At 30.7% G+C, this 25,823-nt stretch overlaps 3 protein-coding genes across 11 annotated transcripts in view; 2 read left to right on the top strand and 1 right to left on the bottom strand.

Annotated features, from left to right (window-relative positions):
• The window catches only part of LOC124539021 (IDLSRF-like peptide), a 123,791-nt gene extending 112,218 nt beyond the window's left edge, over positions 1–11,573 (top strand). Inside the window, exons 3-5 of the mRNA XM_047116328.1 lie at positions 4,375–4,503; positions 8,897–9,049; positions 9,673–11,573. Coding sequence (XP_046972284.1) covers positions 4,375–4,503; positions 8,897–9,049; positions 9,673–9,866 — 476 coding nt within the window. The 3' untranslated portion in view covers positions 9,867–11,573. The remainder of the gene's footprint in view (positions 1–4,374; positions 4,504–8,896; positions 9,050–9,672) is intronic.
• A 1,710-nt stretch (positions 11,574–13,283) lies between these two features.
• On the bottom strand, positions 13,284–18,773 carry LOC124538791. Its single transcript, XM_047115989.1, has 2 exons — positions 18,260–18,773; positions 13,284–16,516 (listed from the first exon to the last, which is right to left on the bottom strand). The coding sequence occupies exons 1-2, from the start codon at positions 18,491–18,493 to the stop codon at positions 14,558–14,560; spliced, it is 2,193 nt and encodes a 730-aa protein (XP_046971945.1). The 5' UTR covers positions 18,494–18,773; the 3' UTR covers positions 13,284–14,557.
• A 609-nt stretch (positions 18,774–19,382) lies between these two features.
• The window catches only part of LOC124538832 (phosphatidylinositol-binding clathrin assembly protein LAP), a 49,770-nt gene continuing 43,329 nt past the window's right edge, over positions 19,383–25,823 (top strand). For 7 of the 9 annotated variants that reach the window (XM_047116048.1, XM_047116049.1, XM_047116054.1 and 4 more), the window contains exon 1: positions 19,383–19,656. In XM_047116048.1, the coding sequence (XP_046972004.1) occupies positions 19,506–19,656 (151 nt within the window). In that variant the 5' untranslated portion in view covers positions 19,383–19,505. The remainder of the gene's footprint in view (positions 19,657–25,823) is intronic. The other 2 variants (XM_047116053.1, XM_047116055.1) reach the window with 1 other exon arrangement.

Below are 25,823 nucleotides of genomic sequence, written 5' to 3'. Positions count from 1 at the left end.
CTCCTGAAATTATAGTAGTGTTACAAGGTACATTTTGATTTCGATTTCATTCAATTTTAAAACAATTTTATAACGTTAATTTTCTATCTTCATATCATACGTATACATTAATTGCTGAAACTTATGCTAAACTAACAGGAGTTTCTAAGTAAGCCTAGGGGACAACTCCGAAGCAATCCTAACTACACTTAATTACTCGACAGCCTCGAGAATTCTCAAGTTCATATATCTTATATATCTTAAACAACATATTTACTAATTAGATTATGAGAATATTGGAAACTTTTAGCATATATAATGATCCAAAATTCATCATACAAATAAAGGGTCAATGACCGCATAGATCTGACCTTTACGCACTATTATTACTATTACAAATGTTAACATACCAGTGAAAAAGGTAGTTTACCCATATCAAAATAAAAATTTACTTTATTTAAGTAAGCTATTTATTTTACAAAACTGTACTAAGTGAAGCTACCTCCAGTTGTCGGAATGTCGACTCTACTGAGAAGCATCGATAAAAAAATATGTAGTAACTCTCTTCCAAAATTTAAAATACAAAGTTAAGTTAAGATATTAAAGTTATTTATTTTAGGGTATTTACCATGTTTTTTATTTTAGTTCGGTGGAGCTCGATATTTCGACATTATCTACGAATGTCTTGTTCACGATACTGAAATTTTGCTGGTATCTACCCTCCCCTCCTAGATGTCTGAAAATCCATAACAGTGCGATTCTTAAGACATTTTCTGCCTCTCAAAACCACTCTGTAGAACCATCTTTGGACGGCGAACTTTTAAACCTTTAAGAAAAGAGCATAATCTTTTCTTTAAATTCAAAATCAAAATATACTTTATTCAAATAGGCTTTTACGAGCACTTTTTAATCGTCTTTTAACAACTATTTTAAGTGAAGCTACCAAGTTCCGAAAGTAAAGGCCTGCAATTCACCTTCAGCCCGCTTGTGTTGCAGATGTCCCAGGGGCAATGGTAGCCACTTTCCATCAAGAGAGCCTCCTGCTCGTTTGCCACCACATAAAAATAAAATTAAAAATATAGCGCATTGGTGGTGTTCAGAATGAGTTAAGTTTTTAGAGTACAAATATCTATGGATAATCGTTCCCACTTACCATCGATGCTGCTTCATTTGTCTGAGCTATGTTCAAAAAAAAGTATAATAAAAAAGCAAATTCAGGGTGACTACGTAAACATTTCCCAGCACTTCTGAATCCTTCCTCTCATTACTACGTAGCTCTCCCGGGAAATACTTATAATCACAGTGCGGTATCTAGAATACGTCGTTCCGGGCAATTTCTTTTGTACCCCCTGATGGGTCTGTTTGAAGCGGAAAATTTTGATTACGAATCAGTAAACACGAATGAAATTTCAACGATATTATTTTTGTATTCGCTTCATTTACTTATATCAAATCAATATTTTTACTGGAATAAAGTCTTATGTACCTACTTTAGAAACGTATTACACAATTATTGGGTCAATACGCTTCGTATGTGTCTTCCTTGTGGCGTGGCTAAGAAAAACATAGATTTCTCTGTCGTACTAAGTCCGTAACGTCTATTTGATACATTGTAAGAAATTGATAAATATAATTATATAATGCCTTTTGAAAACAGAATGCTTTGGTGTACTAACTTTAATACTGGGACTCTTTGACCACGTACCCTCTGAAGAAATAAAGTTCGATCACATCACATCGAGTTTTAGTTTCTTAAACGTTACGGGATCTAATAAACCCTGTGTGAAATTATGATAATTTTTATACAAGGTCTTACACGCCCCGTACTGTAGGAATGGACAAAATAAAAAAATGATGCCGTTGCCAACGTGATATGGAATAGTTATTTAAATTAAAATAGGTCACAAAAATTTCTATAAAAGAAAAACTATACGGAGTCAGAAATTAGCGTTATAAACGTTTCCTTACTTACCGTGCTAGCAAAGATTATACCTGATGGTGTCAAAGTAATCAATGTTACTCTAAATTACATAAGCAACAGCCTGTAATATCCGCACTGCTGGGATAAGGCCTCCTCTTCCATTAAGGAGAGGGTTTGGAACATATTCCACCATGCTTTTGGTGGAATGCACATGTGGCAGAATTTTGATGAACTAATTTCATCGAAATTCAGCCGCATGCAGGTTTTCTCTTGTTTTCCTTTGCCGCCGAGCTCGAGATGAATTATAAAAACAAATTAAGCACATGAACTAGCGGTGCTTGCCTGGGTTTGAACCCAATCATCGGTTAAGATGCACGCGTTCTAAACACTGGGCCATCTCGACGAGTTAATACATAATATTGTTGTAAATATATTGTGACAAGACTGTACGTACTATAACTAAACATACTTACTTAAAATAATTCCGAAGGGAATTTCTAACTCGACGATTATAAATAGACCGGACGGCTCAACTTTGTAAACTCAACACAGATTCACAGAAAGTTACTCCGAAGAATCTTAAGACAACATACTATGAAAATAATATAATAAACGAGCTCTTTCAATATCCATTAACATTATCATCAAAAACATTAAAATTACAAATAGAGCTTGAGCTTAAAATTACAAATAGATGCTTGAAGCATACGATTGATCGTATGCTTTTTCTTTTATTCACATTATGTTAGAATATAGTTCATAAAGTAAAGTCATTCCAATAATTAAATCTGGTAGCTCTTCAGATCCTAATAACTATATACCTATCTCAATATTACCTACCCTCAGCAAAATATTTGAAAAAAATATTTTAAATCAATTATTAGCATATTTCAATAGATACAATCTGCTTAACAGAAAACAATTTGGATTCATGAGGGGTCACAACACGTGTTCCTTTTTCCGAACCGGTGGTAGTGTTTATTTGACAATCAATAAGTAAGTGTAATGCTTCTATATTGAATAAAGGAATTTGAGTTTGAGTTTGAGTTCTTGCCTTAAATTTGTTGAGTCAATATGGCCCAGTGGTAAGAAACCATCGTAAAAATAGATTTTATATAGAAACCCAAGTAAGCACTTTTAAATTTTCATGTCCTTAATTTGTGTTTATAATTCATCTCGCGCACGGCGGTGAAAACATCGTGGACACCTGCGTAATTTGTCTAATTTAGTTAAATTATTTCATACAATTAGTTCCAAACCTTCTCCTCATAGAGAGGAAGCCTTAACTCAGCTGTAGGCTTTACTGGCTGTTGTTGTTGTTTGTTTATTGTTGTGTAATCACTGTTTGGTCTCATATTATTAATTTGTCAAAAATAAACATACATTACTGAAAATAATAAAAGGCCAGCTGGCGTAGACAGCCTAAAAATAATAAAAGGCAAACAATATTATTTATCATTATTTTTCCTTAAATATTATTTAAAGAGGTTTTTTATTTCATGATAATGTTATATTATTTCAATAGGCAATGAGAAAATAAAACTAAAGCACACTAGATTAATAACTATTTCGTGAATTATCAATGAACGTTGAAGAAAGAATACATATACATAGATAAATAAATTGTAAACAAATCTACGTTTTATACTGGGCAAAGAGTACTCTTATGCTTTATAATTTATTATAAATATTAACTTGAAGCTTGCTTTTTTACAGACTTCTTAACTAGAGCTGAACAAATCCAGTGGGGATATAAAAGTATATAATACTTTGAAACGAGCTAATATTTAAATTAAAAAATATACTGAGTACAATAAAATGAGCTTCCTACGTTTTCAGAGAAATTACTTTTATGTTTTTTTTTATATACATATATATGAAATAATTACATTTTTCCAGAACCCTACGTAAATGGTACATATAATATAAAACCAACTAATTATTTTAATTCACGAGGCTTCTTTGCTTTTAAATTACTTTTTATTCTTTTATATTTTTTTGGTAAAAGATCATTTATTTAAGTGATAATAAAATTCTTACTTTTTTCCATTACATACTAAATATGATTCCAATTTATAAAAGTTTCATACACAGTACCATTTTAAAACGTGAAATTTGCAAACGTGAAAGTAACTCTATATGTACATTACGCTTGCAATTCCATACTATTGAAGCGAATTTGATGAAAGGTCTAAAGTAAGCTTAGAAGGAAAGACATCGGCTACTTCTACCAACCTGACGACCAAATTGTACAACACGAGCAAAGCCGCAGGCTAAAACTAGTTTCGAATATAATATAACAAAGCGTGCAAATCAAGAAACATAAGAATAAAAAAAGGAACATATTAACATCATATACAAATTAAGTTACAACGCAAACAGACTCAACTTAAATACATACAAAATATCGCAAACAATAATTATTTATTTTTATGAATTACCATATATTTCTTTATAACTTTGATTTTTTTCAGAATACTGTCACCCCTACGAACCATTCAAGTGTCCGGTCGACGGAAACTGTATCTCCATTCAGTATCTCTGCGACGGAGCACCGGACTGCATTGACGGCTACGATGAGGATTCCAAGCTTTGCACGGCAGGTAAATATAACCTTACAATAATGACAGCTTCTCCACGTTTCACTGTTTTAAGAATTTGGAATTTATTTCCTCACTACTCCACTATGAGTTAAAAAGAAATTCTATATTTGAATAAATGTTAACTGTACTACTGTTTTGTTCAGAACTATATGTCTCAGCATTCCTGAAATTATTTTATTGAGAGCATTAAACCAATGATTATTACAAGGGCAATTCTGTACATTAAAAAAAAGTTTAAAGTAATAGTTAAAAATATGATTAGTAGTGTATTCTGTGTAGATATCAACCATTTTTTCTACTAAAAAACATTTAAAGGTAAATGAACGGGAGAACGGGTGACAAAATAATTAGTAAAACCAATTTATAAGTAAACAATGTATATTTAAAACAATAACAATAAATTATACTTATTCTTAAACACTAATTACAATAATTCGATGTATGGAATAATTAAAAATAACAAAAATGCGCTCACCTGGGTTAATCACCAAATAGTTTAGAGCACGATTGTGCCGTGTTCAACACTGAACCACTTCTGCTCTGTTGTGTTGACATCTGTCGAGCCTTTTTTATAGCAACTTGTCCTTTTGAGTCAATAGCACAACCGTATTATAAGATCGTAACAAATTATTATCTCCCAAATATATTTAGTATCAATGTATTGCGTAAAAAGGGATGAGCAAGCCAGTGTTATTACCACAACGAGAAACGTAATATATGCTCTAGTTGACGATTTAAAAAATTATTTATACTTCTTACAATACTCTAAACAGCGTTTTAAGGATGTAGCCATAATATTATTATGGAAATATGAGTACTTATTCACCTTCTAATTTCATCACTTATGGTGTGTTATCTAAGGATGGATTATTGACACCATATCAATATAGTAAAGCTTATTTTAAGTTATTACGACAAAAATTTGTATTTCGAATTCTTGACGAACTTCCATGCAAATTTCCATCCCCCTATTGAACTCACTTGGGAGATGAATATTCAAAATCCTTACTGTTCACCTACGTTACTACTATTCGTGTGCAAATTTACATACCGACTGGATTTAAACCTCGGTTTGGAGGCTGTAATACTATAGGGATTTTCTGTCAATTTCGTTGGCAGATTTTATACTCTCCTGCCTTGGAACGAACGTAAAGCCTGATCCTCCGCCTAAACTGTTTCCGGTCTTATCGGATTACGGGAGTGAAGGGATAGAGAGTGCGTATTTTCTCACAACCATGCCCAATTTAATATTCGATGCAATGATAAAAGATTTTTTTTATTATTTTATATAATGATATGAAGTGCAACTTCTAAAAATTCAAATAATTCTCAAATGACTGTCTCATTTAGAATTAAAATATTTTACTAGCCCTCATCTATATTTCTATATTGATATTATAAATGTGAAAGTAACTCTGTCTGTCTGTCGCTCTTTCACGACCAAACCAATGAACCGAATTCGATGAAATTTCGTGTGAAGCAAACTTAAACTTCCATGAAGGACATATGCTACGTATTTTGCCTAACACATGACAACCAATCCCCTAAAATGCGAGCGAAGCCGCGGGCCACAATAAGTAATGTAATATAATAATAAAACTAAATTACAAACTAAGATTTCCATATTTGTTACTCTTTGTCCGCAAACGGGGAAGCTGTTTAAGTTCGCTTTATTATCTTAATCTTAAGGATTCCTTTGTAGCTTAACTTTCCATTATGTGTATAAGCTATGAGAAACAAGTTTATGAACATGTATATGAAGATATATGTTAAAATATACTCATAAGAGCTGAGCATATGAGATGCTTAGCTAAGGAGTTAACTTAGAACTACTCACAGATTTAATTATTAACTGAGATTTTCTAAATAACAAGATAACTGTGTCTAAAAATAAGGTGTTAAAAGGGTAAATTTATCTTTTAAACTCTGACTTTTTATCTTGAAAGATAGTAACCGTTTATTTATTATGAAAAACCTCTATGTATTTGCCTCTACCTCTACCTGCTACTTAGGATGTACAAAAATATTTAAGTGAGTTATAAAGGTGTGTTTCCACAGAAAAATCTGCAAATTTCTATAAATAAATAAAGATAATATGCAGTTTAATGAACATTAGCAGTGTTAACTTTGCTTATCACGTTCATAAATGCTCGCGAAAACTCATGCGGTCAGACAGCTGTTAAAATACAATTTATTACAAATTATACATTAAACTTGCATAAATATACATTCTGGTCGAACTTTGGAAAAGTGTAGCTGAACCTTATTTGAATAAATTTGAAATTCTGTAAGTTTCCGAAATACGGTCCGCTGTGCTTCGTAAATAAACCCACTGAATAAGTTTTGCATAAACACGTAATATTTTCTTTCAAAGAAAATTCGCATCAGTTTCATGAAAACGTTTACATTATTTAAAAAAAAAACATTCAGATAGTTTTACCATTAATTTAAAATTTTCGTTTCTTTGAATGGCACTCACACCGACATACGTTTAATTAATATATCAAGTAATATTTTATAACGATTGATATGTACGCACTCATAAATATTACAAGTGAGAACGTAGAGTTATTTATTGTAACTCACTCACACATACGTAAAAGGTTTTTTTAAGGTGACCTGTAGTAAGTAGCAAAACAATCTTCAAATTAAATTTTAAGAAATAAAAATTACTTTCTCATTGCTTCTTCAATATTCATTCATGGTTTTGCCTAAAGATAACATTTGAAGAGAAACAGTTAACCATTTAACATTTTGTTCTACTAGGACGATAGCAAATAATCCCTAAATATTACCAGAGTCATGAATGCTCCCTGCATGATACAGATCATGAGCTGAACACCGTCTACTACAATAGAAAAATACAAGAATTGATAAAAATATACTTATAAAAATGACTCCTTGCCTTGTTTTATACAAGGCTTCGAAAAACTTACTAGAAAATACTAGGTGGTATGACTATGTGCGAGCCTTCTATATACCAACACGTACTATAAAAAAATATCAGTAATTTTAAAAGCAAATTTAACTTCTGATCAAACAAAACAACCAACATACATACGAACACACCAAACGAGTTTATAAAATTTAAGTGTTTAACAAGAAACTATTTATGTAGTCGCGTCGAATGTTGTCATAAAATTGTTTACTTGGTCCAAACACCTAAAGCCATCCTCTAATTGGTTTTTCGTTTAGAAAAGGGTTAATTGGACTAACAATGACTAATGTTGTTGTCCATAGCTCTGCCGTGAGAAGTTCTTTAAAATAACTTTAAGGTGAATTTATAATGTCCTTCATCATTAATCTACTAACAAAAACTTATTTTTATAAAATTTTGTATTCGTTTGATAACTTTCAAGTCAAATTATTTTACACAGTATCAATCCATTTTAAAATAATAAAAAATATATTAATTTTATACCTACCTAATACGATAGTTTTATTATATCGTAAAGCGTAAAACTTTACAATTTGGAAAAACAATTTCTCAATATACATATATATTTCTCAATATGTCAAAGTAGCGCTATCTGCCTGTCTGTGACTATTTCACGACGTAACCGATGAGACAAACTTGAACTCCAAGCATGACATAGGCTTTTTGCCTAACACTTAACAACCAACAACCTAAAACGTCTTTTATAAAGAATAGTGAGGCATAGTATACTATCAGATCACCTAATTGGCTATTCTTTAGAGTTCTCTCAGTTTTTTACTACTCTAGTAAGCACCCGAACACTTGCCAAAAATATAAACCTAACGAATAAAGTAACGCAAATTGATTGCACTGCAGTTATATAACGGGCGAACAACTTCCTCTGAAGTTATACAATACTCTCTTAAATGGCTACATAACGCCTTTTGCATTTAAAAATAGAAAGAAAACGACTTCTATATTGCAAATAAATCGTACAATAAAAAAAACTAATTACTTCATTTGTTTTTTTTAAAAAGGTTTTATACAAATATTTGCTGTTAATACCAATTTATTTTAAGCTAACAATCGAGTTCGGAATTAAAATGAATATTTGATAGTAGGGATTTGTGAATCCGTAGTACCTACCTTACAGGCTAGTAAGGTAACTACCAATTCACCAGGTATTCTACCGCTAAACAGCAGTCAGCAATACTTAGAATTGGTGTGTGTCTGTTAGAAGGGTTGAAATTGCATGCATATACCGCTATGATGACACTAATTTACACAAATTGCGAATTTGGTTATAGGTAACCCACATAACATACCCGATCTATAGTGCCAACATTATAAAATAACTCCAAATCTGGTAATCTCAGCAATTTTCGATAAGATTTAAAAAATATAAAAAGAATATTTTATTTCCATCCATCAAAATTTCTGGATACTTTTAAATTATTTTTCTATATTTATTTTCAGCTAAACGACCACCCGTAGAAGAAACCGCTTCGTTTTTACAATCGCTGATAGCTTCGCATGGACCTAATTATTTGGAAAAGCTGTTCGGGAGCAAGGCCAGAGATGCTCTAGAACCACTCGGTGGCGTGGAGAAAGTTGCTATTGCTCTATCCGGTAAATAATCTTTATATTTTCTGAATTGTATTTAGTTGTATTTGTAAATATATATTAGATTTTTTGTTGGGGTTATTCTCTATTTTAAAACATTTTATGTCATCTGATGTAGCTTAATTTTAAGTAAATGTCCCACAGCTGGTCTAAGGCGCCATCCCTCTTTGAGGAGAAAGTTCGGGATTCCAATACACTATTCCAATGAGAGTATCGGTTAAACCCGTGACATAATTTTATTGAAATTAGTCAAATGTAGGTTTCCTCGCGTGTTATTCTTCACAACCGAATACTAGATGAACTATAAACATAAAATAAGCATATGGAAATTTATTGGTGCTTGTCTGAGCTTAAACCCACAATGATCAATTAATATGTACATATGTATGTATGTACGAGTTCTAACGAGACACCTATATCGCTTCTAAACCTAATTATCCTTTTCGTTCATTTGTAATTTTTTTGTTACATATTTAATCCGGTAAAATACAAATGCGCATGCAATAATATAATATTTTTTAATAAACTGAAATGCCAATCGTTTGAAAAATATTGTACGTCGCGATGGTGATAATCTTGTTAAAAACGGACTATGGACTAAAATTAAAATTACTAATAATTAATTCCAGAATCGCAAACCATTGAAGACTTCGGTGCAGCACTCCACCTGATGAGATCTGACCTCGAACACCTCCGCTCCGTATTCATGGCAGTTGAGAACGGAGATCTTGGCATGCTGAAATCTCTTGGCATCAAGGACAATGAACTCGGTGACGTCAAGTTTTTCCTGGAGAAGCTGGTTAACACCGGTTTCCTCGATTGAATAGCACCGGAGTCGGCCTCTGACTACTACCACGTCGTCCAATTTGGTCCCATCAGCTCCTCATTCTACAGCTATCTTCCCTACGACTCCTTTAAATATAAGAGAAATTGAAATTTCTCTTTCCGCGTCCGTGAGAATGATGTATGCTTGAAATAAATTTCACGAGAGGCACTTGTTCGTAATCGTAATCGTCTTCTACAACCGGCCACGTAGAATCGATTCAAATCGAACGATTGCGTCTCGATTTTTAACAAATATCTCGAATATATCGCTGCGTCTCACGCATTCTATATTGAAAATCATTTAGGTAGTTGGTAACGATTAATTTTCGAATAACTTTAGGATAAGTAGATATATTTTATCTATTGTAAAATAGACTTTATTTTAACTGTTTTTAAACCTGAATCTAAAAGTTTTGACCAAGGAAAAACTCGCGTCTACATCATGGAAGTGTTATTTTCAACTAGTATAGAATGTCTAACATCTATAAAACTAGTAGTCAAAATATATTTCATGGTATGATTAAAAATACAAGGAGGTTTAGGCACTTTCCATGATCTTGGTTACAACTTTTTTAAAGATACGTTTGAGAGAATGAATGTCGCCCTTAATGAAAAATATACCTAAGGCTTTCTACCCCAAAATGATGTCAGAGGCGACTCCATTGATACGGCAATGTCCAAAAAACTAAAGGAATATATTATCTTAACGTCAAAAAAAATATTCATTTCTTAGGTAGATATAGATATTATGTATAAGGAAAAGTAAGGAATGCATGCGCTTTGTATCTGGCTTTTGGAAAATATTCCAAAGTAGGACCACGAGAACATATCATTGTAACTTAGAACTATTTAATATATTATAGATAACAATCAGTAGTGGATAAAGTACAATTATTTTAATATGATCGGTATTGTAGTGTTTATGAAACATTTTTAGATCTTTTTAGTAATTAGTGGAGTTCGATACATATCAAGCATCGATGGTGCTCCATTCAACACATACATATCAAAATTATGTGATTTAATAAATGTTAGCGTGTTATTTAATAAATATAGTATATACGTAGTGGAGAACAAATCATAAATTTCTATCTTTATGGCTACGGTTTTGAAATTCGAATTAATTCTAACATTTGTCTTTTTAAAACTTTTGTCAAATGCGGGCTACGATGACAACGAAATGATGCTTTACGCAATTGAGTAGGCTTATATTCTGGCGATTGAAAATTTAAAGCATAGTTTATAAAAAATGTAACATCAAATATATTCTAACTAAATTAGATAGAATTGTGGCGTGATTAACAAAATTTTACAAATCGCAATAAGGAAAGGAAAAGATAAAAATGCGAAGATTTAAAAATAAATACGTTATGGATAAATTTTCATTTGTGCCCTAAGGTCACAGATTAAATCGATAGTATTGAAAAGAATGTGTACATGCCTGTATTTGTCAGAAGTTACTTGAGAAATCTTTACAATTCCTACTCTAAATATCACGTAGGTAATATAGCAGCTACATATTACATTAAAAGTAGCGAACATCTTTAGGGTAAAACCGTATATTTAACTTGCGTCTGATCTCTATAATTATATAGTTTTAAGGACGATGTTGTCTATATAAATCTTTTAACTCTATTAGTTAAAGTGTTTTGATCTATGTATATGGCTTATCTGTTCTTAAAAGACAAATAAATAAATGAATCATCTCGAATCCGTCTTTTATTGCAACCTAATATTCCCAAAAGTATATAAGAACAAATGTAAGTACTGAAACATCATATAATTTTACAACCATTGTCAAAATTTTAACAGTTAAACGAACTTTTTTTGAACAATTGTCACAATCGTTAAATAATTCGTCATTTTAATTTAGACACCCCACTCTACTCGGCTTATAGCATCTTTGTCCATCCCATAAATTAAAATTACAACAACAACAACAGCCTGTAAATTCCCACTGCTGGGCTAAAGGTCTCCTCTCCGTTTGAGGAGAAGGTTTGGAACATATTCCACCACACTGTTCCAATGCGGGTTGGTGGAATACACATGTGGCAGAATTTCTATGAAATTTGTCACATGCAGGTTTCCTCACGATGTTTTCCTTCACCGCTGAACACGAGATGAATTATAAAGATAAATTAAGCACATGAATCAGCGGTGCCTGCCTGGGTTTGAACCCGTAATCATCGGTGAAGATGCACGCGTTCAATATTAACCACTGGGCCATCTCGACTCGAATTAAAATTAATTTATTCAATAATATATATATCTACTCAATAAAAACTAATATTGAATCGGAAAATACCCTGCAAAAAGTAAAACCAACAAATTAAATCAATGGGGTTTCTGTAAGTAAGTAAGTAGCGAGATGACAATCGTTTCATTCCCAATGTGTTCTTTAATCTATCGATAAAAGTGAGTGAGCCTCCCTCGACAATAGATTTATTTCTACGCTACAAAATGTAATACTAATTAATTAATCAAAAGTTTATAAAACGTTAAACTAATTTTATCATGTAATTGTCTATGAAAATATAGACAATACCTAAGTTTTATAATGTTAAGAATCCAACAAGTTTATATTAATGGAATAAAAACTGCCTCTGTACTAAGAATGAGTGTTCCAGACTACTAAATTTTGGGCACATTTTATTTTTGGTATATACCTATAAATGATCATCATTCATCTTTATTATGTTAAAGATAATTGTGACATTGTATTGCTTACTTGTGATACTTCATTACTTTTTAGAGCACACGTATTACAACAGCTATGACAATATAACCAATAATTTAAATCAGATACTAACTTTTATTGCAAAAATAATTTTCGTAAAGTTCTTACTGCCAAAAAAAAAAAATAGGAGGCGACATACACATACACGGTTATGAATGTTACGACTGCTAATAATTATAACTGGTATTGATACTGCATGATAAGAATACTTAGAGTATTTGGTGTTACAGCATTATGTTTTGGAGTAACGCTACAGATATTGACTAATAAACCTTTCATGCTCCAAATAAAAAATGTCCGATCTAGTTATCTTAGAGCAATAGAGTATACTCTTCGGTATATTCTTTTTGGTAATGTCTCTACACCGAAGTACAGACATTACCAAAAAATAAAATTGTGTGACAGTAAATTCATAAGACCTTTACGTTTATTCAAATAACATAGATCTTTTTGAAAAAAAAGGGAAGACAAAATTGAACTAGTAAGTTTTTCTCCAAGTTGTTTCAGTAATAAATTTAATTCAATACTGTAATACGGGGATTTAAAATGCTTTTAATTACCTACCTTAATTAAAGAATATTTTGACATTGATTACATTACCTTAGGCAAGCACCAAATTGAAGCGCCCTAAAAATATTTACGCAAAAGGAATTAGTGATGTAAAGAAAAACAACGAAGGATATCTAAAATTTATAATTAACATATTTCTCAAAGTTCAACCTCAATATTTACAAGTATCTTATCAACTAAAAAACTTGGAAAAACGAACACTTAAATTATAATTACAATTTAACTTTATAACATAAAATAATATATTCAATACATATATTTGAAAAAAAAAACTGTTTTTAATTCAAATAATTCAAGTAACTATTAAAATTTAAGCAATACTTCCTACATATACATTTGTATTTGGAAATATATAGAAATTATTAATTAAAGCTTTTAAATCAACGTAACAGAACATATCTCCATAAAATAAAATGCCGTCATAACATTGATATTACAATGACAAACTAAAGTGCATGTAAGGTATATCTGAGTACCATTTTGTTTTTTCCGTCAGAAATTAAGTTTCATAAACATCAACTATTTTTTTTCTTTTTTTAAATGGCTTAGACCTTTGAACGTTTTACAATTCTCGACAATAATATCACATAGTCGAAAAAATCACGAATTTAACCAAAAAAAAAAAATCTCTTCTTTTGAATTTATATAAAAAAAACAAATATATAACTCTTATCTTCCACATCACACATTCGTCGTACTACAAAACTCACACTCATTAAAAAAAGGTTTTAAATGTCATAGAGATTTATTCTTCGACATATTTACCATAGACAATATTTAGGATACATGCTAAATCCTGACTTCTACAAAAGTAAGAAAGTAACGATCTTAACTTTCCCAATATTGGGCACAGGGATTTCTCTCTTTTTGAGAATAAGTGATCTTAATCTACAACATGCATGGATCGGATGATCGTATGAGTAAAAAAATTTCGAATTTTTTTCTTTAACCTCTTATAGAGATGATCTCTAAGAATAATTATTTTAAAGGCTATATTGTATAACCTCTTATTCGAATATAAAAAGGGAAAATAGTGCCATACTACTGAATCACTTTCAAGTAATATTCACCAAATTACGATAGAACTAATATGGGTTCATATGAGTTTGTCTCCCTTCTTCCATACGACACCTTTAGATTACTTAATTTTGACATATCTATGTTAATTTAAACTTGTTGCGAAACCTTATTTTTAATATATATGACATAAAAGACGTTGACTCATCATGAAAATGTTATTTTTGGGCTTTTATTTAAAAATGACTGACTTTATGTCCACTGGAATGATATATCTCATAGTTTCCGAATTATATAAACTTGTACAAGCTTAAGATAAAAATAAAGTATCCTTATAAGAAACTATTCTAATTAACAAATACACTTTATTTCTTCCGTTTTCTTGTATTTCTTTCAGATCTCAATTGATCTTCTTCATCCATCTTACTATAATGAGATTGTATGTGTGCCAGTAATTTCTTCTCTCTGGTAAACGATTCATCGCACATATTACACGTATATTTACTCGTCTCTTTTTCCTTTTCGCTCTGTTTCGAAACACTTGTGGAGGTCGAAATTTGCGATTCTTGAATTATATTATTTGTCGGCAGCACATAGGACGGCTGCAACAACGGATCGACATTGATGAAAGTAAAAAATCCGGTGTCCCTCGGAGGCGCGGCGTCTTCTAAAGTTACTGAAAATGGCTGCTTATTAGATAAATCCGCTTTTACTTCATGTTTTGTTTTCCTTTGTCTCTTTTTGGGAACTTCCTGTACTGCTGTTTGTGGTTTCGACGATATAAGCAATTTACTTGGGTTACCAGTTTGTACAACAGTATATGACTGCTTTTTCATCGCTGGTGTGGTAAAAGTAGGTTCAGTCTCTATTGGAACATCAGTACATGTGTTAGTTGGTAATGTTTTAAACAAACCTACTGGATATGGCTGATTTGATGTCGAAGAATTATCTGATTTCATAGAGTTATCTGCTTTTGCGGCGTGATCTGTTACTGAACACTTACTTGAAGTTTTAGCTCTTTTTGAAGCAATGTTAAGACGAGTATTTACTTTATCATTAGCTAACACAGGAGTTTCGTCACATGTTGGAGTAGTGGCTGGCTTTTCTTGAGGTGAAGCATCCTTGTCTACAACTTTCTCTTCGACGAGCGTAAAAGTGTTGTTTGGACCCGGTAGAAGTTTGTATCGAGTATTGAGACTGGGTAGAGTGGGAAATTGAACTGTTGGCTCTTGCACTGTTGAACTCAACTTTGGTTTAACATGAATCTGTGTATGGTTATCAGACGCAGGAAGTGAACTATCTTCTGATGTGCTAGTGTTCCTTCTTTTGACTCTACTAGCGGGACCTATTCTGGGTTTCGGCTTTTTAATTACTAAAGGTTTATCATCTTCGTCTTCATCATCTAAATTAATAAACTGACAATTTTCATTATTTGATACAACAGGTTTCTTTACTTCTTTTGTATTGATATATTTAACTGATGGAATTTTAGGTGGTTCTGGTGGAGTAAAGCTTTTAGGACCAGCAATTTTAACAAGACCGTTTTTCGCACATGCATGAGACATAACAACTTCCTTTTTCAAGAAATTCCTATTACATATTTTACACTGAAATAATACACCGACGCCGTTAACTTTAATCATACTAACATGATCCATAATATTAAATTTTGATTCTGGTTGCGGTTTCGATACTTCGTCTAAACTAAATGTATTTGTTTGCATAATTTTCTTATCACTAACATTCTTATTGTTTGATGAGGACTCTAAAGATGAATTATTATTTTTAACTGTTTTATCCACAATTGTTGCACGTTTATCATCAACTCTTGTAGCTTTCTTTTCAATATCATCTATTGTATTTTCAACATTTGATCTCAAAGATTTTGTGACTGGTTCTTGTAGTAGATTCTTAATTGTTAATTTACCCATTTTTGTCTGAGCATCTGTTTCTTTTGCTTCTTTTAAATTATTTAAAGTACTATCATCCTCGTCAACTGAAGGAGTTTTTTTAATAAACTTACTAAGGACTTGATTATCTTCTTCACTTAGAGGCGGCGGATTAAGAGGTATATCTTTAATACCCTCCATCGCTTTTTTAATTAATGCGTCGCAGATATCATCATTGGATATATTTGACTGATTTAGTTTCTCCTCCCAGAGCTCTCGGTGTCTTGGCTTGTTGAAAATAGGCCCTTTTGCTCCAACAGCTTTCCGCAAACTTTTTTGCGTATTAATACATTTTTGTATAAATTCATATAACTCCTCCACCTTCGCTGAGCACCGAAAACAAATTTTATGCGGTAAGTCATCATTTTCTGCAATCTGAAAAAGAAAAAGTCTTATTATGATTAGATTCAACTAATTTTAATTATAATTTCAAAGTAAAAATTATTATCCTCGGGTAAGTCTTATTATTGAAATCTCAATTACACATAAGGCTTGATTACCAGAAAATGAACAAAAAAGCCTCTGTAAATAGCGATTTACAAAGGCTTTTTTGTTTATTTTCTGCAAAATGTAGCGACATAGCTGACAGTACTTTTAATCCAGCCTTAAATGAGTAAAGTTGGATAATTGGGCCATAATATTAGCTCTATAATCTTGTAGACCATGCCTTAATAATTTCTACATGATTGAGTGAAAAGTAAGCAGAAAACTATCAATAATTAATATTTATAAATTTCAAATCCAATCAATTTCTCAATTTAACAAACAGTCATGAATTGACATTATAGAAAAGCAATTAAAACTAACATTACACATACAGTGCAAAGATTTAGTGTGGTAATATAGCACTGTTTGTTTAAATCGATTTGCAAAGCATTAACACATTGGGGATGATTTAAATATACTGCATACTAAATAAAGAATAGGTCCCGTTATGGACCCTTGTGGAATGTCAATGCATAATGTAAATAATGCATTTATTCAATCATCAAATTGATTATATTGTATTTTATTTTGTTATTGAAGAAACAGTATAACAGTAGAGCAATACATTTAAAAATACAAACAGGAAACACTAACCAGTAGTTTCCAAATGTAAACAATACATAATGTTTTAAGCAATGATGCTAGACTAGAATTAAACAAATAGATATAAGTAGATAATTGGAATAATGCTGTATTATATATATATATTTAAAAACTGCAAAGCTATTATAAAATTAATGGGATCATGGAGTACGTAAATTATTTTTATACCTTATTCAATTGGTATGAACTATACATATATTGTTTACATTAAATAACTAATGAAAGATTTTTATAAACTATTGCAAACTTCGATGACGAACATTTTATAGGTCCACAAAAGTCCCCTTTGTGTTTAGTTACTGTGATTATATTTAAAATTATATATAAAAGAATAAATAACCATACAAAAAAAAATTGTTAGTTTTTTAGGTGTTTATATAATTAAAAATTAATATGTGAAAATGCCTAAATAATAAAGGAAACATTTCTATTTCTTCTTAGTAAGCATATCTATTACCTTTTTCGCACAGCTGGTTATTTTATGTTTGATAAATTTTATTAATTAAAAATGTCATAATTTGTATGTATTTGTATAGTTATGCTATACAAATACTAAAAATAAGATAAATGTGATATTCAAAAATAATATTCCATTCCAATGGTCAATCAAGGGATTCCAAGAAATTATGTTTATAGACATTTAATTACTCTGACTGAATTTTTTAAATTTCTAATTCGAAACATCACTGATAGAATTGCTGTAAAATGATATACACAGATATCATGTGGTCCATTTTGACATGTATTCTGTATTCTATATAATAAGTAAACTGCCCCTAATAAGACAATATTTTGAATTGAAAACTAGCATTATTTATAGATACAACACTAGTTTAATCTCTCTTTCTTGAATGATTACACTTCTTCAATTAAAAACACATACAAGTCTTAATTTAAAAAGTTCTGTATCTTTCTTATTAAACTCTTTTCAATCCTCAATGTATAACTGGATATCTACTGAATTTGTTATAAGAAATTTCTTAAATCACTTTTAGGCAATTTTTTATTAAGTTTTAAAACATAACTTACCCCAAAAGGCATCACAGTTTCAATTTTCTTAGCAGTTACCTTATCAGCATCAAAAATATTAAGAAAAGGTCCGTCCTTCGCCTCGCAAAGTCTGCAAACCTTTAATAAAACAGGTTGATTTACAGAACTGAGAGCTGCGGCTATGACCTCAGAATTAATCGAATCTGTTATGGAAAGTGATTTAGCTGGTGTCACTTTCTTGGCATTCTTTTTCGCTCCTTTTTTCTTTGCCATTATAAAGTTCTAGATACGTCTATTTTGAAGAAATACACAAATCCACGATGTCTGTTACTTTTACAAATCGGCCATATTGACCGCTTAACAGTTAACACAAAAAAAGGAAACACATTCACATTTATCATTGAAATACAAATCTTTTATTTTAATCAACATTAATTTTGTTTCAGTAATAATCTCATTATAAATAAAAGCAATCAAAAGTAAAACCCGAAATATTTTTTATAAGTTTTGGATATTCTTAATCTATGGATATAATATCAAATATGACAGATCGTAGACAATGTTTTCGAATTTAACAGGTGAGATCGGAAAGTATGAAATAATCCGTTTTTTAAATTACAAAAATTGTCCTCATAATTATATGTCCATATAATGTTTCATTTAAAACTTTACTTTGGAGCATTTTGTTTAGTTTAATTGTGTAAAATAAAATAAAAATTGTAATTGTTATTGTTGGTAAATGATAGTAATCTGTTATTATTATTTTTTATACTTATTACTACTTATTTAAATTTAAAGTGTTTTCCTTCTTGTTCTAATTGGATTCCAAAATCCTGAGCTTAAGCCTAACAAAAAGGACATCAATTAGTTATTAAGTTCTCTTTTATTAATTAGTCAATGGCAGTTCTGAGTCTGGAAATTATTAGCAGCCCTCACACTCGTGTGCTTTAAAAACAGGAAAAGTGTTTTTCTTACAACTCTTTATTTACCACCATTTTATTTGTGAAGCATTTTTAATTTTGAACCATAAATTTCAATTGTTTCTTAATATTATTCGTACTTAAAATTAAAAGTAAAATAGAAAAACATATTTGAAAGACACGAAAATATTTTAGTAGTATTTCTTTATCATAGCAACACTTTCTAAATTTGAGTCAGCCATCTTGAAATTAGTATTGTGCCAGTCGGGGGGGCGGTGACATATTTTACCCGTCATCGTCCTACATAATTTTGTAAATTTGATAAAACACGAAAATAAGTGTTTAGAAGTGTATAAAATCAGTTTATGTCCGGACTGAACGTGAGGATGGCGGGTCAAACTATAAACGACAGGCTCCTTGCCGCTCGCCACAGTATCGCGGGGCAGGGTTTAGCAAAATCTGTATGTAAAGCCACAACTGAAGAAATGATTGCACCCAAAAAGAAACATTTAGATTGTAAGTATTTTATTTGATTAGTCAATAAGGATCTTATCAAATACGTCACGGATAATGTACATTTCTTTTTGCGATGTTCGTGACATTGGCACAATCATTCTGGTCGATAAGCTTAGCACCCGAATAGTACCGACGATGACAAATCTTTGAATCCTGAAGTATTACTTTTACTAAATTATACACTTCAAAGCGGCATTTACTTGGAAGGCTTTTACATAATTTTGTCCCACGATGTTAATTCGGCCTGACACACATTCTCTATTATGTCATATTCAATAGACTGGAGGAACGACTTAACAAGTCGGTGTCAAAATAAAAAAAAAATTGATTACCCACTTATAAGAATTTATGTAAGAATCTATTACACACAACTTACCATTAAATTCGTGTCTTAACAAATCGATATTTTTTTATTATAAGCTTGTGTTGATTTATTTAATCGTTTTTTTTTTGGTTTTGCTCTATAAAAATATAAAACATCGATCATTGATACTAAAAAAATCTGAATTGCCATATTTAAAGAAAGCTAAAAATCTAAAAATAAATGCAGTAAAAACACACTATATAATAATAACTAACTCTAAAACACATCTATTCATAGCTGATTAATTGCCAAATATTTATTGTATGAATATTAATGTAAGGTATTTTATCACTGAACTATGATTTACAATAATTAATTATTTTTTAAATGCATTGATATAATAGCATTAGGATATTCTTTTGTGTGACCAGTGCCTATTTATTATTTTGTATGTGTTAGTGCTGTTAAATGTTCCTTGTTTATATATTGATAGATTGATATATATTTTTCGAATATTGTGTTATTCTATAGTCTGCTTTAAAATATGATTTCACCAATGAACAAATTGTAATAAATGAATGACTACCATTTCTTTTACATACTGAATAAAGAAAAAAACATTTTTTTAATAAAATTGGAACATAAACAACTATGATTACTTAATGTTTGGTATCATGATTTGCCCATTAAAAAATGCAAAGAACATGGATTTAAAAAAAAAATTTACACTTTTTTAATATTAGGCAAATTTTAAGGCAAATTATAGGCAAATTTTTAATTGTTATAGCTATTTATAATTACCAAAACCATATATATGTATATAATATAATATATAAATGCTATGGTACTCAGTATTCAAGACATGGTGTGTGAGTATACCATCGATGAAAAACTTGACATATTTATAAATAATCACATATTCAATGAATTAACCAACACTATAGATTTTTATGGAAAATACTCTTAAATAAGAGACACAAATATTGTTATATTATATACATATTTCTGTTTCCCAAATTAACATTTGTGCATCTTATTACCAACCGTTTACTAAGTGAATGTTATCTATGACAAGATTAAGCTTTATTTACGCAAGAATTATGAAGATTGAGCTTAATATGTAAGACTTAAAATTTATCTTTGGTTTTCTTTTCATGAAATGAAAATAATAAAACATTGAATGTTCTTGTCATAAAAATTGATGTACACAATTCTCTTTATACACCTTCACAGAAAAATGTAGTTCTTAAGTTTTAAAATTAAATTTTTGATGGATAGATTGATTTGAAGGATGTTAACATAAGCTAGTGCCGAAAATCAAGTATACAAATGTAAATCATCATAAGTAAATAGACATTAAAATATTCATAAGTTACATAATAATTGTTTGAAATAAAATCTTTGTTATAATCCTATTTAAAACATTTACTATACAAATAGTGACCATATGGAACGAAAAAAATATGCAGCATTCCTTATTGAATTCCCATTCTCAATTCTGAGCACAAAAAATGAATGATACTTCCTTTTAAATAATTTTTCTTATCACTTCTTCTAGTGTTTCTACTGAAAACAGAATAAAGAGATAATTTGGAAAGTGTGACCAAAGAAAAGTGCCCTTTGCATTTCGAGTAGTATTCATTATTTGAATTGTATCTTTTTAAACTAATTTTATCCTTTGATATGACCTTGTTAATATCCAAAATGAAATCGAAAGTTTTAGTTTTCATTGTAACTGATAGCCATGTGTTTTGACCACCGTATCTGGCTGGGGACATATGCTAGTTATTAATTGTGATTGCAGTGAAATACGATAAACGGGCGGACAGCGCCGCTTCCTGTGTTATCGTTCTGTTTATGATATTGACAATTGCTATAGGGTTACCAGTTAAAAGTTATCGTTTTCAAATTCACTCCTTTTTCGGAAATATAACTCTGAAAAACTTTATCTAAATACCGTAAGATTTTTTTCGCAAATAACAGTACTGGTAAAATATCTATAAAGCATTGATTTCTAATTTCTATTACATGGCAAATAGATTTATTCTATAATAAAAAATCTGCCATATAATAAATAATAATAATATTTAAAATCCATTAATATGTTTTTTTTTTGTCAGTAAAAATGTTATAATTTTTATTGGTAACCCTAACATGGGTTACGTATCGGTGAATTGGCTTTTAAGTCTTTGTAATTTAATAATTTCAAAGAATCAATGTATTTATTTGTGTGCATTATTATTCATAAAAAAAATTAATAAAGTTAAGTTAAGAAAAGTTTTAGCGTAAAATTTTAGTAGAGGTTATAAACGGTAAACAAATTAACCATCATAAATTCTACCGAACATATTACAGCGTTGAAAGCATTTCATTTAGTTTATTACTGCAGACAACCGCCTGACAAAATTCAACAAAATTAGATACAATTTATTCAATAGAAGGATGCTTTTCTCTTGATAAGGAAATAACGGTAATGTACTATATAATATCGAGTTAAAATCTTTAAATTTAAAATGTGACCATATTTCATTTAATAAAAGACGAGCAAGCGAACAGGCAAGCCCTTTTTTATAAACGATGTTCTAAAAGGCAGATAAAAGAAAAAATATAGCTTTACATAAATCTATTTATTTATAACTAAATTTTTAATAATGTCTTTCGAATATAGCATTTTTTTTAATGCGATTTTTTTTAAAGTCGTCGAAAATATTGTAATCGTATACATGTAGTATTCTTAATATTTTTATGTATAGCTTTTCAAATGTTTATAGAACTAATGTAAGTAGTGGATTAGCTAGATTCTGCAGAGGTTGGTTGGTCCGTGTAATGTGTGAGTCAGTGTAATTATGTATGTATGTTAGGGACAATACAAGCTACGATCCCACGACCAGCAGTCGACAATATACTTAAATTTGCTAATGTTCATGAACATATGACCTTTTGTCGTCATAACGTACATAATTTTCCTAAGACAAAGTTCATTTGGTGATGAAAATTATTGCGTATGCATGAATTCGTTTTTACTAAATACAAAGTATAATACGATTACTAGTACTTGCCTGCAGCTTCGCGCGCCTTTTAGGGTGTTGGTAGTCTCGTGCTAGGCAAAAAAGTAGCCTATCCTTTCTTTTAAGGTTTAGGTTTGCTTCATACTAAATTCCATAAAATTCGGTTCATCTGTTTGGTCGTGAAAAAGCAATTGACTGACAGAGTTACTTTCACGTTTATAATACTATTGTAGATCAAGTAGGCTTTTTGATTTATATTATTCAATGTAAAGACTGTCTGCAAAAATACTCCAAATAATGATACAAAATGTTAATCCAATTTGACAATGCCTTAATAAGCTCTGGTTTCTGAATTGTGATTCATGTTAGAATTTTAGCTATCGGAGGGACCAGATGACGCATTTGTTACCAATGAGCGTTCAGTATTTAGATTAGTAAATGTGACTTTGACAAGGGTTTAAAAAATTAAAGGTATCGTTTTGCTAAGTGTGAATGATATTTCTGAAAATTTCATTTCCTCGTAAATCATTCAATGCATGAAAAAAGAACTGGAATTCTCGTTTAGATCGTAATTTTTTTGTAATTTGGAACTTCTGTAGGTGCGATGGGAGTGACATTGCAATGCAGTGAAAAGGTTCTTATGATGTTTCAGTTCTGTCAAATGAGCCTTGATAAAGTGTCTCAAATTTATTTCCCCCTTTCATAACCATTGAATTATACTATGTATACTTGCACTCACACAGTCATAGATTCACATAAATGACATTTGGAATTTGAATATCTGCATCTTAGCCGGTATCCCATTATCATAATCATGTTTGGTTGAAGATTACTAACGTAAATCTTCGGTGTCTAAATGTTTTTGCATTTGGTAAAATATTTTAATTATTTGTGAAATTTAAATTGCAAACTTAACGTAACGAACTTCTTTTTTATTACTAAGTAGCTGTGCCCACGACTTTGTACTAGTTTGAATTTAACAAAAAAAAATATTGTAAGTTACTCCCTATTATGTCAGTTATCTGCCAGTGAAAGTCCCTTCAAAATCGGTCCAGCCGTTCCAGAGATTAGCCGTAACAAACAGACAGACAGACCGATCGACAAAAATTGTAAAAAATGTTATTTTGGTATATGTACCGTGTATACATACATATGAATTGAGTAAAAACGGGTTATTTTTATATTACAAACAGACACTACAATTTTATTATATGTATAGATTTGGATATTATTTGGCCATGATCCTCCCCTATCGGTTTTTATTTAAATGGGACATCATTTATTCAGACACATAAAATTCGTTACGATGTCTTTCACAGCTGATCACATGTTATATCAATCAAATTAATCATATTTAGTCTATGATTTAAACCCATAAACGTCGGTTAAAGTTTTATCGACTGGTCAATCTATGCAATTAAAAATTGTCATAAATATGATATGTGCGAATAATTATAAAGTTAGGGGAACATGCAAACAAATCAGACGGAACCCTCTTTCGTTGGGGGAGCTCAAAAATCAATAGAATAGTCTCGACTATTAGTCAGACAATAATTTTTTCAACAAACAGACGCATAAATTGTAAGGTGACTAACGTTTACATTATGGAATTCTTTCTAAATGCGTTTTGCAATTTTTGTAAGAAATTTTTAATATTCTTCTATTTACCCCCTCGAAATGCCTGTAAAACTTATGATAGAATTAGGGACAACAGTCCAGCAAAAAGAGTTTTCATTGATCTTGCTACATTTATCGTTATAAATTAAACAGAGATCCATTGCGCTATCAATGCTTCAAATAATTACTAATATTATAAATGCGAATGTAATTGTGTGTATTACTACTTTAGCTTAAAATAGGTTACTCTTTAATTCACCCCTCTAATAAGTAATAAAATGGCATTGTACCCCCCCGGAGGTTTCGTGTGCTGTAGGTAAAATTTTATAAATTAGGCTTAGCTAAGAGTTGTTTATTTTATAAAATGTGAAGTAAATCTGTTGAGTCAAAATGGTCCAGTGATTAAAATACACGGATCTAATTTTAAAAACGCGTTAAAAGCTATAACAAGCACGGTCCACCATTTCATGGACAGTTTACTGTATTCAAGAAACGATTCGTTATGTTTACGAACAATAGAATTGCCTCCGAGGCCTATTTCAGATGCTGCCTTTGACTTGCTACTTATGGATCAGAAAGGTTCTAATAATAATGAATAGTAGTAGTAGGTAGTGTTTCATTCAAAAATAGTATTCTATGGTCGAAGAGCCGACGACCCAGAGTTAAGAGCGTACACCTTAACAGATGTTTGCGAGTTCAAACCCATTCAAGGACTACTGAATTCACTTAATAGGTGTTTATAGATCGTCTCAAGCTTGGCGATGAAGGAACACATAATCAGGAAATGTGACTAATTTCAACGAAATTCTGCCACATATGAATCCACCATTGGAGCAGCGTGATAAATATGCTCCTTACTTTCTCTTCAAAGGGAGGCCTTAGCCCAGCTGTGGGAAATTCTCAGGTTGCTACTATACTATATATTCTATGCTTGGTAAGACTTTGTGCCAGCTGGGTAGATACTATTCATTCATTAGATTCTAAAGCCCAGCAGCATTACTTGGTATAATCGTGTACAGGTTTGAAAGGAGAATGAGTTACTGTAATTACAGTCACAATTACCCTGGGGACATTTTTGCGATGTAAGGGATGGAAACTTACTGTGCCACGTATAATAATAGACCTATTTGTATGAAATACTTATTTGTAAAAAAAATTTACACATAATGAAATCGGACTTAATAACATACAGTGACACTAAAATCAGTATATCGATAGATAATTAAATTTTTATTCGT

This window comes from Vanessa cardui, chromosome 21 (genome assembly GCF_905220365.1).
Source record: "Vanessa cardui chromosome 21, ilVanCard2.1, whole genome shotgun sequence".
Lineage (NCBI taxonomy): Eukaryota > Metazoa > Arthropoda > Insecta > Lepidoptera > Nymphalidae > Vanessa > Vanessa cardui.
This window is presented reverse-complemented; position numbering and strand designations above follow the sequence as displayed.